General features: G+C 63.6%; 1 protein-coding gene across 1 annotated transcript; it reads right to left on the bottom strand.

Annotated features, from left to right (window-relative positions):
• Positions 1-489: 489 nt before the first annotated feature.
• Positions 490-11,105, bottom strand: ALOX12B (arachidonate 12-lipoxygenase, 12R type). The gene is made up of 15 exons (XM_040453305.1): positions 10,694-11,105; positions 9,436-9,640; positions 6,967-7,048; positions 6,741-6,827; positions 6,501-6,623; positions 6,126-6,229; positions 5,641-5,813; positions 5,287-5,430; positions 3,940-4,143; positions 3,639-3,725; positions 3,203-3,372; positions 2,849-2,970; positions 1,212-1,312; positions 869-1,039; positions 490-712 (listed from the first exon to the last, which is right to left on the bottom strand). Exons 1-15 carry the CDS (start codon positions 10,838-10,840, stop codon positions 533-535), a joined length of 2,100 nt encoding a protein of 699 aa, XP_040309239.1. The 5' UTR covers positions 10,841-11,105; the 3' UTR covers positions 490-532.
• Between the last annotated feature and the right edge of the window lie 289 nt (positions 11,106-11,394).

The raw sequence follows: 11,394 nt of genomic DNA, 5'->3' as shown, positions 1-11,394 counted from the left end.
GGTGGGTGGGGGGCAGGTGGTGCTCTGTCCTTGGGTAGGTATTCTGGGGAACTGGGGCCCTCAGTGGTCTGGGTCCCCAGGCAGGGGGACTTAAGGTGGACCAGAATCGCTTTGGGTTGCAAGACAGGGCCGGGGTATCGCATGGGGTGCAGAGGTCCCGGCCTGCTCTCCCGCTGCGGTCCCCAAGAGCACCTTGTCACCTCCCAGGATGTCACCGAGGAGCCCCGGCGGCAAGGCATCACCGCCTTCCAGAGCCTCCTGGCCTGGACATGGGGTGGGGGGTGGGGGGCAGACGAGGGGCCTGGCGCCGCCCTGAGCCTACCTGGACCCCACTGCGGTGAAGGGCACGGCAGTGTGGGCGCCGGGACACCGCAGCCCGCACCCCCGCACCCCACGGCACCCTCCGTAAATGGCCACACACACTGGCTGACCCACGGCTGTTTGAAGTGACAATTTTTTTTTTTTTTTTTTTTTTTTTTTTTTTTTTTTGAAAACGGATGCAGGCGAGGAGAGGCGAGGTGGGAGCGCGGCCCTAGATGGAAATGCTGTTCTCTATTAGCACCGGATCCAGGTAGTAGTAGGGGACCGGGAGGTCCTTGTTGCGCTGGCGGATGTCGTGCGAGATCTGGGCCAGGCGCTGGCGGAGGACCTCCATGCTCCTCCGCGGGGCCTCCTCCACGAAGTGGATGTCAGGGAAGTGGCCCAGGGGCCGCTGCGGACACGGAACGGGGCAGCTGCGACCGACCGGCCCCCAGCTCTCCGCTTTCCGCAGCCTGCCCCTCCCCTCCCCCCCTTGACACCCCTCCCCCAGCCCCCAGCCCTCCCTCCGCCTGCCCCCGGGGTAACCCCATCCCCGGCCCCAGGGCACCTTGTCATCAGGCTCCCGGCTGAGGGTCCAGAGCACCAACAGGGTGATGCACGTGGTTTTCACATCCGGCAACGTGTCCATGTAGCTGTCCCGAGTGGTCAGCCCCTTGGCCTGCATGGGTGGGTTCCTCATGGACGACGGGAAGTTGGGCATCCAGGCGGTGTACTCCAGCTGGAGGTGGGGCAGCGGCGGGGGGAGGCGGGGGTCAGAGAGCACCCCGGGACGCTGGGGCTTTCTACTGAGCTAGGGACGGAAGCTGGGACTTGGCGGGGAGGAGGCCCGACCAGGGATGACGGCTGAGGTTGGGCTTGAGGTTGGGGCCGGGGCTGGGGGGCGTAGGTACCTGCCCGGTGTTGACGGCGGCGTGCTTAGCGGAGCAGGTGTAGATGACTATAGTGACATATCGGATCAGCTCAGGCACTGTTCGCAAGCACTGAGGGAAGCCTGGGGGGGGGGGGGGGGGGGGGGGGCCCCCCCCCGGGGGGGGCCCCCCCCGGCCCCCCCCGCCCGGCGGGGGGCCCCCCCCCCCCCCGCCCCCCCCCGCCCCCCCGGGGACGCCCAGGCGGCGTCAGTCCCGCCTGGTCCCCGATGGCCGGCAGAGGGCGCCAACAGGCCCGGCTCCCGCGCGTCCGGCCCACACTCCAAGCTGCCACCTCCCTGGGGCGCTCATCCCGCCCGCTTGGCCCTCCTGTGACCATAACTCCAATCCCCCACCCACTCACCCGCCCCCGTCCAGACCACCTTGGGAGGCGGCCCCAAGTGGCCTTGACCAGAGGTCCTCCGGAGCAGCTCCGGGCACCTGTCCGAGGTCGGGCCCTCCTGTCTTTCTTCCAGCTCCCTTAGGGGGGGCCCCTCTGGTCCCAGGACTCAGGAGGGGAAAGGCTTTGGAAGAATCCTGGCTTTCCTGCCCTGACTCAGCACAGTCCCCTCCCACCAAACACACACACACACACACACACACACACACACACACACTCTTCTGAACCTTTGCACTCACGCCAGATGGATTTCTCAGTAGCCTGGCCCTTGGTCTCACACCCAATGTAGCTGCCAGCTTCTCTTACCTGTTACCCGCCCCCCCCTCCCCTGCTCATGCTCGCTCTCTCTCCCTCTCTCTCAAAATAAAAATAAACTTAACAAAACAAAGCTGATCTCCTTGCAGACGCCTCCACGGCCCCCTCTAGTGTTCAGGGTAATTCCAACCTCCTGAACCAGGGCCCGCGACTGTCCCCCGCTCATGGCTTCAGCCTTGGTTCAGCCCCACGGAGAGCCTGGCCAACCCCCACCCTCAGAGCAGTAGCTGGGGCCTCTGAGCTCTCGGTGCTCCCCCTGCCCACTCTGGCTTCCCACCCAGAGCTCTTCAACCCCCCCTCCGGCCCCTCCCGGCTAACCTCCCCGTCCTGCAGGTCCTGGCCAGATGTTAGCCCAGATGTTGCATCTCAGCATGCTGCTCTCCCCCTGCTCTCCCTCCACCTCCCGCCCCTCCTCCACCCGGATCAGGTGCCTCCCCTGGGCTCCTGCACACGGCCCCGCCTGCAGCAGTCCCGAGATAGTATAATTGCCCATGTACTTGAGTGGGCGCCCCACCCTGGAGACCGTGAACTTGAGGGCAGGCACCTGTATCTCTCCTTCCCTTTGCCTCCTAGCCACCAGCACGGCGTCATCGCATCACAGATGCTCACTGAATATTGGTTCAGTGGTACCCAAGTGATGACCTCAGGATGTTCCTTCCCGCCCTCCTGGGCCCTCCCAGCCTCCCCACCTCCAGCATGCTCCAGCCTTTCCTGTTTGAGCTCATGCCCCGTATCTCAGTCCGCAGAGATGACCCTGCCCCCCACCCCCAGCCCCTGAGTTCACGCATGGACCCACGGGCAGCCACGTTTCCTTCCCCAGCCTCTCCGAGACTTGGCTCCCTCGGTCCCCAACAAGACCTGCTGTGGCCCAGCCGGGAGGGCCCATCCCACAGCCCCGGGCCCCTACCTGAGCTCTCACGCCCTAGCAGGCACTGCTTAAATATCTCCTGCACCCAGGACTGCAATTCTGGGTCACCCTCCACGGCTGCGTCACACGGGTAATAGTAGGTGATGATCTCGGTCACATACCTGATGGGGGGGGGCAGGCCTCAGTTTGGATCCTCCTCCTGCCCTCCCCACTTTTCTTACCTCCCCCAGGATGCCCTGGCCTTGGCCGCCCCAGGCCTGGGGGCGGGCACGTGCTGTGGGGCAAACACAGCATCAGACCCAGGCTCGGGTCAAGTCCTTAAAAGCTCCCTGATCCTGCTCCAGCATGTGAGGGCGTCCGCCCGAGTGCCACCCACTGCGGGCCCGGCCTCACCTCTCTAGCGCGTCCCACACCGCCAAGGAGTCGTCTCGGTAATAATATCCCGGCAGGTCCTGGACCCCACGCTCCACAAAATCATTGGGGAGGTAGAGGCTCTCATAGGTGGTCTCTGACAGAGCCCGCACCATCACCTCCGCAAAGCCTTCCAGGCCTAGGGACATGCCCTGTCGGGGAGGAGGCAGACTCTGAGGCTGGCAGGGCCTCCCTGCTGAGGGTCACACCCGTCACACACACAGCCCAGCGATGCCCCTCCAGCCCCCACCCCATGCATGTCCACACTCCGGGCCAGTGCCCCCCTCTGCACCCCTGTAAACCGGTCCCCTCCGGCCGTGCCCCCTCCCAATCTCAAGTGGGAAATTCAGCTTTTCGCCTCCCCATGAAGGCCGGCAGGGTAGCAGGTGCCTTGCTGGGCTCGGGGCACACGTCTTACCCTGGCAGACAGCCCCCCCTCGTTGAGGAGGAGGGCGCGCCCGATGCTGTTGATCTGGATGGTGTAGCGGGTGTGGGGGACGAGGAGCTACGGGAGACAGACCAGGAGAGAGGACCACGGTTACCCCCCAGAGGACGGGGCACCCCCTTCCTTGTGCAGCGCTACGCCCTCTGACTTTAGGAAGTCCCCACCCCGAGCCCGCTCTTGGGGGTCCCTGGCTGCCTCCCCGAGTCTCAGTGGAGTCCCTCTACCTGCTGGCGAGCCAGGTACCTTTCTGAGGCCCCCGGGGCCAAAGCCGTACCTTGTAGAGAGGGTGACACATGGGCAGCTGTCTCAGCATGGCCAGGCAGAAGGCCTCCGCGATGAGGTGTGTCTCCAGCAGGTGCGAGATGGCCTCGTGGCAGTAGAACTCGGCGTAGCGCACCCACGTCTTGGCCAGCAGCCAGTCCCACTCCGAGTCACTTGGCAGGAAGATGGGGCTCTCGGGCCCCGGGGTCTGGCTGAGCTGGGGACGGGGAAGGAGGGAGAGTTAAGTGAGGACGGACACATACACACACACACACACATACACACACACACACACACACACACACACACACGGGCCCCCCCTGCAGGAAGGAGGCAGAGAAGAGCCCGAGGAGGTAAAAATGCCACTCCATACACTCGAGGCCCTCTGGTCCCCTGAGCACACCAGGGCCCTTCCTCCTGCCTCACATTTGTTCTTGATGTCCCCTCTGCCTGCAATGCCTTCCCCGCCCCCCCCCACCTGGAAGCTCCCACTCATTTCTTAAGAAGCAGCACAAGGGGCACCTGAGTGGCTCAGTGGGTTAGGCATCCGACTCTTGATTTCAGCTCCAGTCCTGATTTCTTGGTTCGGGAGTTCGAGCCCCGGGTCAGGCTCTGTGCTGGCTGTGTGGAGCCTGCTTGGGATTCTCTCCCCGCCCCCCGTTCCTCCCTTGCTTGTGCTCTTTCTCTCTCTCTCAAAATAAATAAACTTAAGAAAAGAAAAAGAAAAAGCAGCTCACAAGTTGCCTGAGAAGCCTCCCTTATTTCAACCCCACAGTCGCCCCGTTCAGCTGCAGGAGTTGTGCACTGCGCAAGGGTACCCAGCCCCCTGGGGCAGAGGAAGTCCCTGGAATCTAGCCTACGCTGTTCCACTAATGAGCCAGGAACATCAGAGTTTGGCTGAACCCCGTCCCCAGAGGGATGCCTTTTTCTAATTTGGACATGATGCTGGTGGAGACCCCTGGAAACATAGTACCTCGGTTCCCTTTCCTGCCAGGCCACTCTCTCTCAAGGCAGCAGCCACGTCTGATTAGCTCAGTGTTTCCAGCAGAGGGCTGGCCCACGGCAGGTGTTGGCTTCTCGAGCAAATGGATGACTGGACCCAAAGAGACAAGCTTGAACAACCAAGCACATCCCCATCTGGTCACCTCTGTGCGCGCGCACCCAGTGTGCCCATTCTACGCACGGGGACTTGCACACAAGTGCACGCCCAGAGACCCGAGTTCATGCACCGGCATACAAGCATCCAGTGGTCTGTAGGGCCACCGGGGCCTCAGTCCAAGGCTCACACACAGGGCCACACACCAGGCTCTCGCGTTGGCAACACGCTCACACAGCGGCCCCCCGCCTGCACCACAGGCACCTGGATGGCGATGGGCATAATGTTCCCTTCCGGGCCAAAGTGCAGCAGGCAGAGCGGGGCACAGTGATGCTGCTTCCTTCCGTTGAGCTCGATGCTGGGGATGCCTTCCAAGATGCGGTAGTCGGCCAGGTAAATGTTCCCCTTCTGGAAGGGGGCCGAAAGGGGAGGGCAGGTGAGCGCCAACGCGCCGGACCTGGGACTCACGCCTTGGGTGCGGAGTGCCCCGCGCCCCCAGGGGGCAGGGGTTGGCCAGAGACCCGAGCGGGAATGCAGGAGCGGAGGGCACTCTGGGGACAGCAAAGGTGGGTGGGGAGAGACGGGGAGGCCAGGGATCCCCTCCGGATGGGGCATCACCTCCAGCTCCGCTTGCAGGCACGTTCCCTCGCCCAAGAACGGGGCCACCATGTCGTCCGTGACGGGGAACTTGTCTGGGATCTGCGTGCAGCGGCGGAGCAAGCCTGGGTTGATGCCGTTGAGGTACTGATACCCAAAGAAGCTGTCTTCTGTCCAGTGCTCGGCCACGTACTCTGGGGAGGGGGAGATGGTACCCGGTCATCCTCAGGGACAGAGAAGCGTGGGGCTGAGGCCCTGGACAGAGGAAGATCGGGGACCCCAGAAAGCCCCCAGCCTCCGCTTGAGCGGCTGGAGACGCCCAGGGCGGCATTTTCCCTGAGGCCGCCAGGGGGCGCGCCCGCCCTTCTGGTCCCCTCGGCCTCGGCTTCACCCCGCGCCCCGCCTCCCGCGGCCCCGACGGGGGTCCCGCCTCCAGCGCGCGCCCGCCGCTCCTCCGGCCGGAGGCCGCGTGGCTCCCCGGGTTCGGTGCGCGATGCCCCTCGTACCGGAGATGATGGACTTGTTGGCAGGGAAAATTTTCTTGATGTCCTTCAGCCTCTTCCACGACTGCTTGCAGTCCACCAGGCCGCGGAGTTTGAAGCCCAGCGCCCTAGGGACGGGGTTCGAGGGGGAGACGCTCAGAGAGGCAGCCGCCAGCCCCGCCGAGGCCCCTGGCCGCCTGGCCTCCGGGCCCAGAGCACCAGGTCCTTCTGCGGCCAGGGGTCTGGGGCCACCTCCCGGGCTCCCCGGTCCTGGCTTCTCAGCTCTCTGCCCGCCCGGATGGCGATCTGTCGCGAGCTCCGGGGGGGGGGGGGGGGGGGGGGCTGCGGGGGAGGCGGGCGCGGAGCCGGGACGGGGACCCCTCACTCGCGCACACTCACATGGGCCCCAGGCGGAAGAAGAACGAGGCCGTCTTGATGAAGGAGTAGCGGAGGTTTGAGTTCAGGAACTTGGTGGCCTTGATGTTGATGAGAATCGGGAAACCGGGGATATAACCATTCCACCTGTGGGAGATAGTGCAGGGCTGGGGCCTGGCACCTGCGGAGCCCCGGGGAAGGTGGAGGGGGCAGAGCCCAGGGGTCAGCCACGGAAGGGGCCCCAGGGCAGCCTCGGGTCCTCACTCAGGCCGGTTGGGGTTTCTCCGCGCAGGCGGGCGGTAACTGGGGATGTGCACGTAGTTGGGTAGGCCGGGAACGAAGACCCTCCAGCTGCGGTGCGGAGAGAAGCCGAGACTGTGGGCCCTGATGCGCATGCGCCAGGACGGGCCGAAGGCCAAGCCATCGCCCCGCGCCCTCCTCACCGCCACCACCCCTTGACCTCCCGCAGCCCCGGTCGCCCTCTCCTCACTGGTAGAAGTCCTGTTTGGCTCTGATCTCTTCCCGGCGGTGCTCCAGAAGGATCGGCAGCGTGTCGTCCGCTGTCGTCTTTCCTGCCGGGAGACCAAAGAGGAGGCTCAGGGTCTGACCCCCGCCCATTTCAAGGATCCGAATTCAGCTCCAGCCCTCTAGACTGGCCCTGGGGCCCCAGAGCAGGAATGGGAAGGTTTACCCAGGAAGAGGGGGCGCGTGTCTCCTCCCAAAAACTCAGAGGAGAGGATCAAGGACCACCCTCCGCCCCCTCGCTCTACGAAGCTGGGTGGTCCGTTTTCTGGGCCGACTAAAACGCTATTGAAGAACAGTTATTTAGCGCTTACTACGTACCCGGCACTTTGTAAACACTTTACTTCTGTTAATAATGTAATCCAGGGACACCTGGGTGGCTCAGTCGCTTAAGCGACCGCTCCGATTCTGGGCTCAGGTCATGATCTCCCGGTTCGTGAGTTCAAGACCCGCGCCGGGCTCCGCACTGACAGCACCGGGCCTGCTTGAGATTCTGTCTCTCCCTCACTGTCTGCCCCTCCCCCACGTGCTCTCTATCACTCTCTCTCAAAATAAATCAACTTAAAAAACAATCATAATTTAATCCACACAGGGACAACCTTGCAAGGCAGGTGACTCTGTATAGGCCGGAGAGCCAGCTTCCACAATTCCAAAGTCCAAACAACTATAGAAATCAACTTCGTCTTTTCCACAAGTTAGGCACAAATACCTTGGTGGGCAGGACCCGAGGCTCTACACAGTCTTTATTGAACTCACTTGGTGTAACTATTCATAGTTTTGGCTGCAGAAATATTCATATGTTTGACTAGGGGATGCGCCTGTGGATGCAAGGCATAACGTATGGAGCGTGTGAATGGTATATATCGGTATAGATGCATATGTGCGCACATGCTCTAAATGAAATCTGAATTTCAAAACACCCCTGGCCCCAAGAGTTTCAGCCAAGGGACCAGATCGGCGTGCTCATTTTACAAGGAGGAAACGGTCAGCTGGGCTCCGAACTTTGTCGGACGTCCCGGCGGGTAGTCCCAGGCTGGCACGTTTCTACACAGCAGCCCCATCATTTTCCCGTGAGGCCCTGCTTGCCACCCTCCCCTTCCTCCACGTCCCTCAGCTTATGCTGTGTTCTGGGTGGACACTGTCCAACCCGGAGACCCTGCTCGGCTTTATCCCCCGGTGAGGGGCCCAGCCAGTGACTCAGGCCTCCCCGCCCTGCTCTCCCCGAGGCTGCCCCGCCCGGCCCCATTCCTGCCCTTCCCCTGCTTCCATGCACTCAGACCTATGGCTGCGGGAAGATGCTCCCGCCCCCCTGTGAGACTCTCCCCTTGGCCCTCCCCACCCTCCCCAAGGCCTGCCTTCCCCCCCACCCCTGCCTCTTTCCCCAGCTCGCTCAGTGCCCCTGCTGCCGGGGACACGAGAAATGGAGGAAGGTGATCAGCTGCCTGGGGGTGTGGGGGGGGGGAGACCCAAGCCCCCGCCCGCCCCCCATGTCTGTGCCCTGCCCTCCTGTCCACTTTGAGGGAGTCTAGACAGAAACTGGGACGGTGGGGCCAAGATGACAGAAGAGGACAAGCCTGTAGTCCCCATGTAGCAGCCGCGTATCAGGAAGCAGAGCCAAGGCCACCAGACAAGGGCGGTGGCAGGGGGTGGACGCAAGGAGCTTAGACACTCCCTGTCCCTCTTCCAGGGCAGTAACCGAGTGACTGGGGGAATAGCCCGGCGGCCTTGACCAGGCACCAGGGAAAACCCAGCCTCGTGCTGGGCCATGATGGAGCCTTGATGGAAGAAGGGGGGGGGGGGGCTTCTGGAGCAGCACTGAGCCCTGCTAGAGATATAAGGTGTCCTAATGGGATGGTAGGGAGGCCTTTGGGGCCATAGGACATCCCCTCAAGTCCACAAAATGCGCAGTTAGACGCCCAGGGCTCCTATGACAAGGTTCAGACCCTCGCGCTCTGTCCTGTGGAGACGTGTTGAGCGAACACGGCTTCCTGACAGAACGTGCAGCAGCTGGGGCGATGGGGCCTCCCCATCAGAGTGACGAGGCCTCCTGCTGCAGGGATGGACCTCGCTGGAGTCACGGGGGGGTCTTTCTGGAGCGGCAGACACGGCACGTGGCACAGACAGGGCACCCGAGGCCCGTACTCAGCGCAGCCACGGGTCTCCGCAGTGGCGGGAGTCAGGGGTAGGACTGAGGGGGAGCTAATGGAGAGCACGCTTGTCTCAGCCCGGACCTGGGGTCCTGAGACCCTGAGGGTGGCCCCAACCTCCTTCCTGTCTGTCCCTGCAGGCTGCAGCCCGGCGCTGGGCCCCGCGGCGGCAATGACCCAGGGTGATGCGCGAGAGCGTCAGGTGTTCCCGGGAGTCCCTGTGGGGGCCCGGCGGGTGACAGGTGGGAGCGAGGGGCCCGGCGGCACCGGGAGGGGTGCCGAGGGCTTGCCTGTGGCCTCCCTGAGCGCCAGGGTCTCGTAGCCATCCATCCACTGGTAGGCGGGGAAGTGGTACACACGGCCGCCGGGCGCACAGATCTGCACGTAGTTACAGTACCAGGAGTTTTTGGGTAAGAAGGAGTGACGCTCCTTGTGCAGGCGGATGATGATGAGCTCCCCCAGGTCCTGCTGGCACCGGACGGTGTATTCATCCACCTGGCCAGGGCACAGGGCCGGGTGAGCGGGCAGGACTGGCCCCTGGCCCCTTGGGCCTCCCGCCCACCGATCTGGGCCCTCACCCAGGCTCCGCTCTGCTGAGGGGGTGCTGCGCTCACCGCGCTGGGCTGGGACGACTCGATCTGGATCTGGTTTCTCCTCCCCCCACTCCTAGTCGGCGGGCACCTGCTGGGCCCTTCTACCCAGGGCTGAGCAGGAAGGATACCCCCCCACTCCATTCACAGCCACCCTCCCCAGGCCCCACCCTCCCGCCCTCCTCAGCCACTTGAGGCTGCAGGAGGCCATGCGGCCCCCCGGGGGGCGGACCCCAAAGGGGTCCAGGTGGGGTCCAGGGCCCCCCAGACCTCCTACAGGCTTAGAGTGAGGCAGAGGTGGTCCTGCCAGCCCCCTTTGCTCCTACTTGTCAATGAAGATGTGGAGAGACAGAAGTGGACACATAGACAGAGTGCCCAATTAAGAGGATGTAGAGGCAGGTGGCTGGACCTGACTCGGAATCAGGGCTGAGGGACCAGCAAAGGGTGTCTCCCATCATGGAGCAGGCGGGCCCCGCTGGACAGGTTGGTCTGATGACATTTTAAGTCACAGAGAATCCAATGTGCATTTAAGCCAGTTATGATGGAACTTCCCTCGGGAAGAGTAAGGGTGGGAGGGAGAGGGATGGGGGGGAGGCCGAGACGAGGGGTGTGGATGAGTGATAGAGAGGAAGCGAGAAGAGGTGAGAAAAGGCAGGGAGAGAGGAGAAATGGCCACACAGGGGCGGGAGGTGACAGACCGGGGATGAGGCAGGATGGCCCAGAGAGCAGAGACCCCTGGGAGCCAGGTCTGGGGGGAAGGCGGAGGGGGGAGGGCATCTGGAGTTGCCCTTGGGAACTTTCAGAGCCCCCCCCACCACACGTACACACACATTCACCCCCAAACACACTCCTATGCCACACACATACACACTCACACACATCACACACACTTACATACACACACCACACACAGACTCACAAATCACACCCATGCACACACACACAGGCCCATACTCACCGCCCCAGTTGCAAAGTCTCTCCCAAAATGGTTCAGCAGCTGCTTGTGGCTCTCTCCTTGGGTCCCCACAATGGTCAGCGAGATGGAATCCATCGTGCCCGACAAGAGGTCGGTACCCGTGGCCACCTTGACTTTGTAGGTGGCCATGGCTACTCCTCAGGAGGCAGGAGGGAGGGCTTGAGTCCAGACTCCCTCGGGGGCCGCACGGGGGCCCAGACCAGGCAGGGGAAGCCAGACGGGGAGACGTGGACGGGGCCAGCCTCCCGAGAGGGAGAGGTGAGGCAAGGACGTCTGGCCCCCAGGGCAGCTCGGAGCCCAGATCTGCGTGCTGGGAGCCGGGCCGGCAGGGCACTGGGCCTGCTTCTGAGAGGGCGGACCCAAGACGCCCTGGATGAAGGAGGCTTCGGGGCGGGGGAGCCAGTCCAGCCTGCGCCAGGGCCCCAGGGAAGTTAGGGGACAGGGCTGGGCGGGGCCCCCAGATCTGTATCAGCCTAATAAGCGCCTTCCTTCTGCCCGCCCCCATGGGCCACGGCACAAGACACCCCTGCCAAGCAGACCCATGGGCAACGGGGTTACCAGCCTTGGTTCCGGGGCCCCCAGCGGGTGGGAGCGAGGGGACGGGGCCCGACACAAACTCGCCGTCCAACTGGCCTGCTGCCTGGCCGTTCCTCTCCGGGCCACAGGGCAGGCTGTGGCCACAG

This window comes from Herpailurus yagouaroundi, unplaced genomic scaffold, assembly GCF_014898765.1.
Source record: "Herpailurus yagouaroundi ecotype Mexico unplaced genomic scaffold, PumYag 208, whole genome shotgun sequence".
NCBI classification, from domain to species: domain Eukaryota; kingdom Metazoa; phylum Chordata; class Mammalia; order Carnivora; family Felidae; genus Herpailurus; species Herpailurus yagouaroundi.
This window is presented reverse-complemented; position numbering and strand designations above follow the sequence as displayed.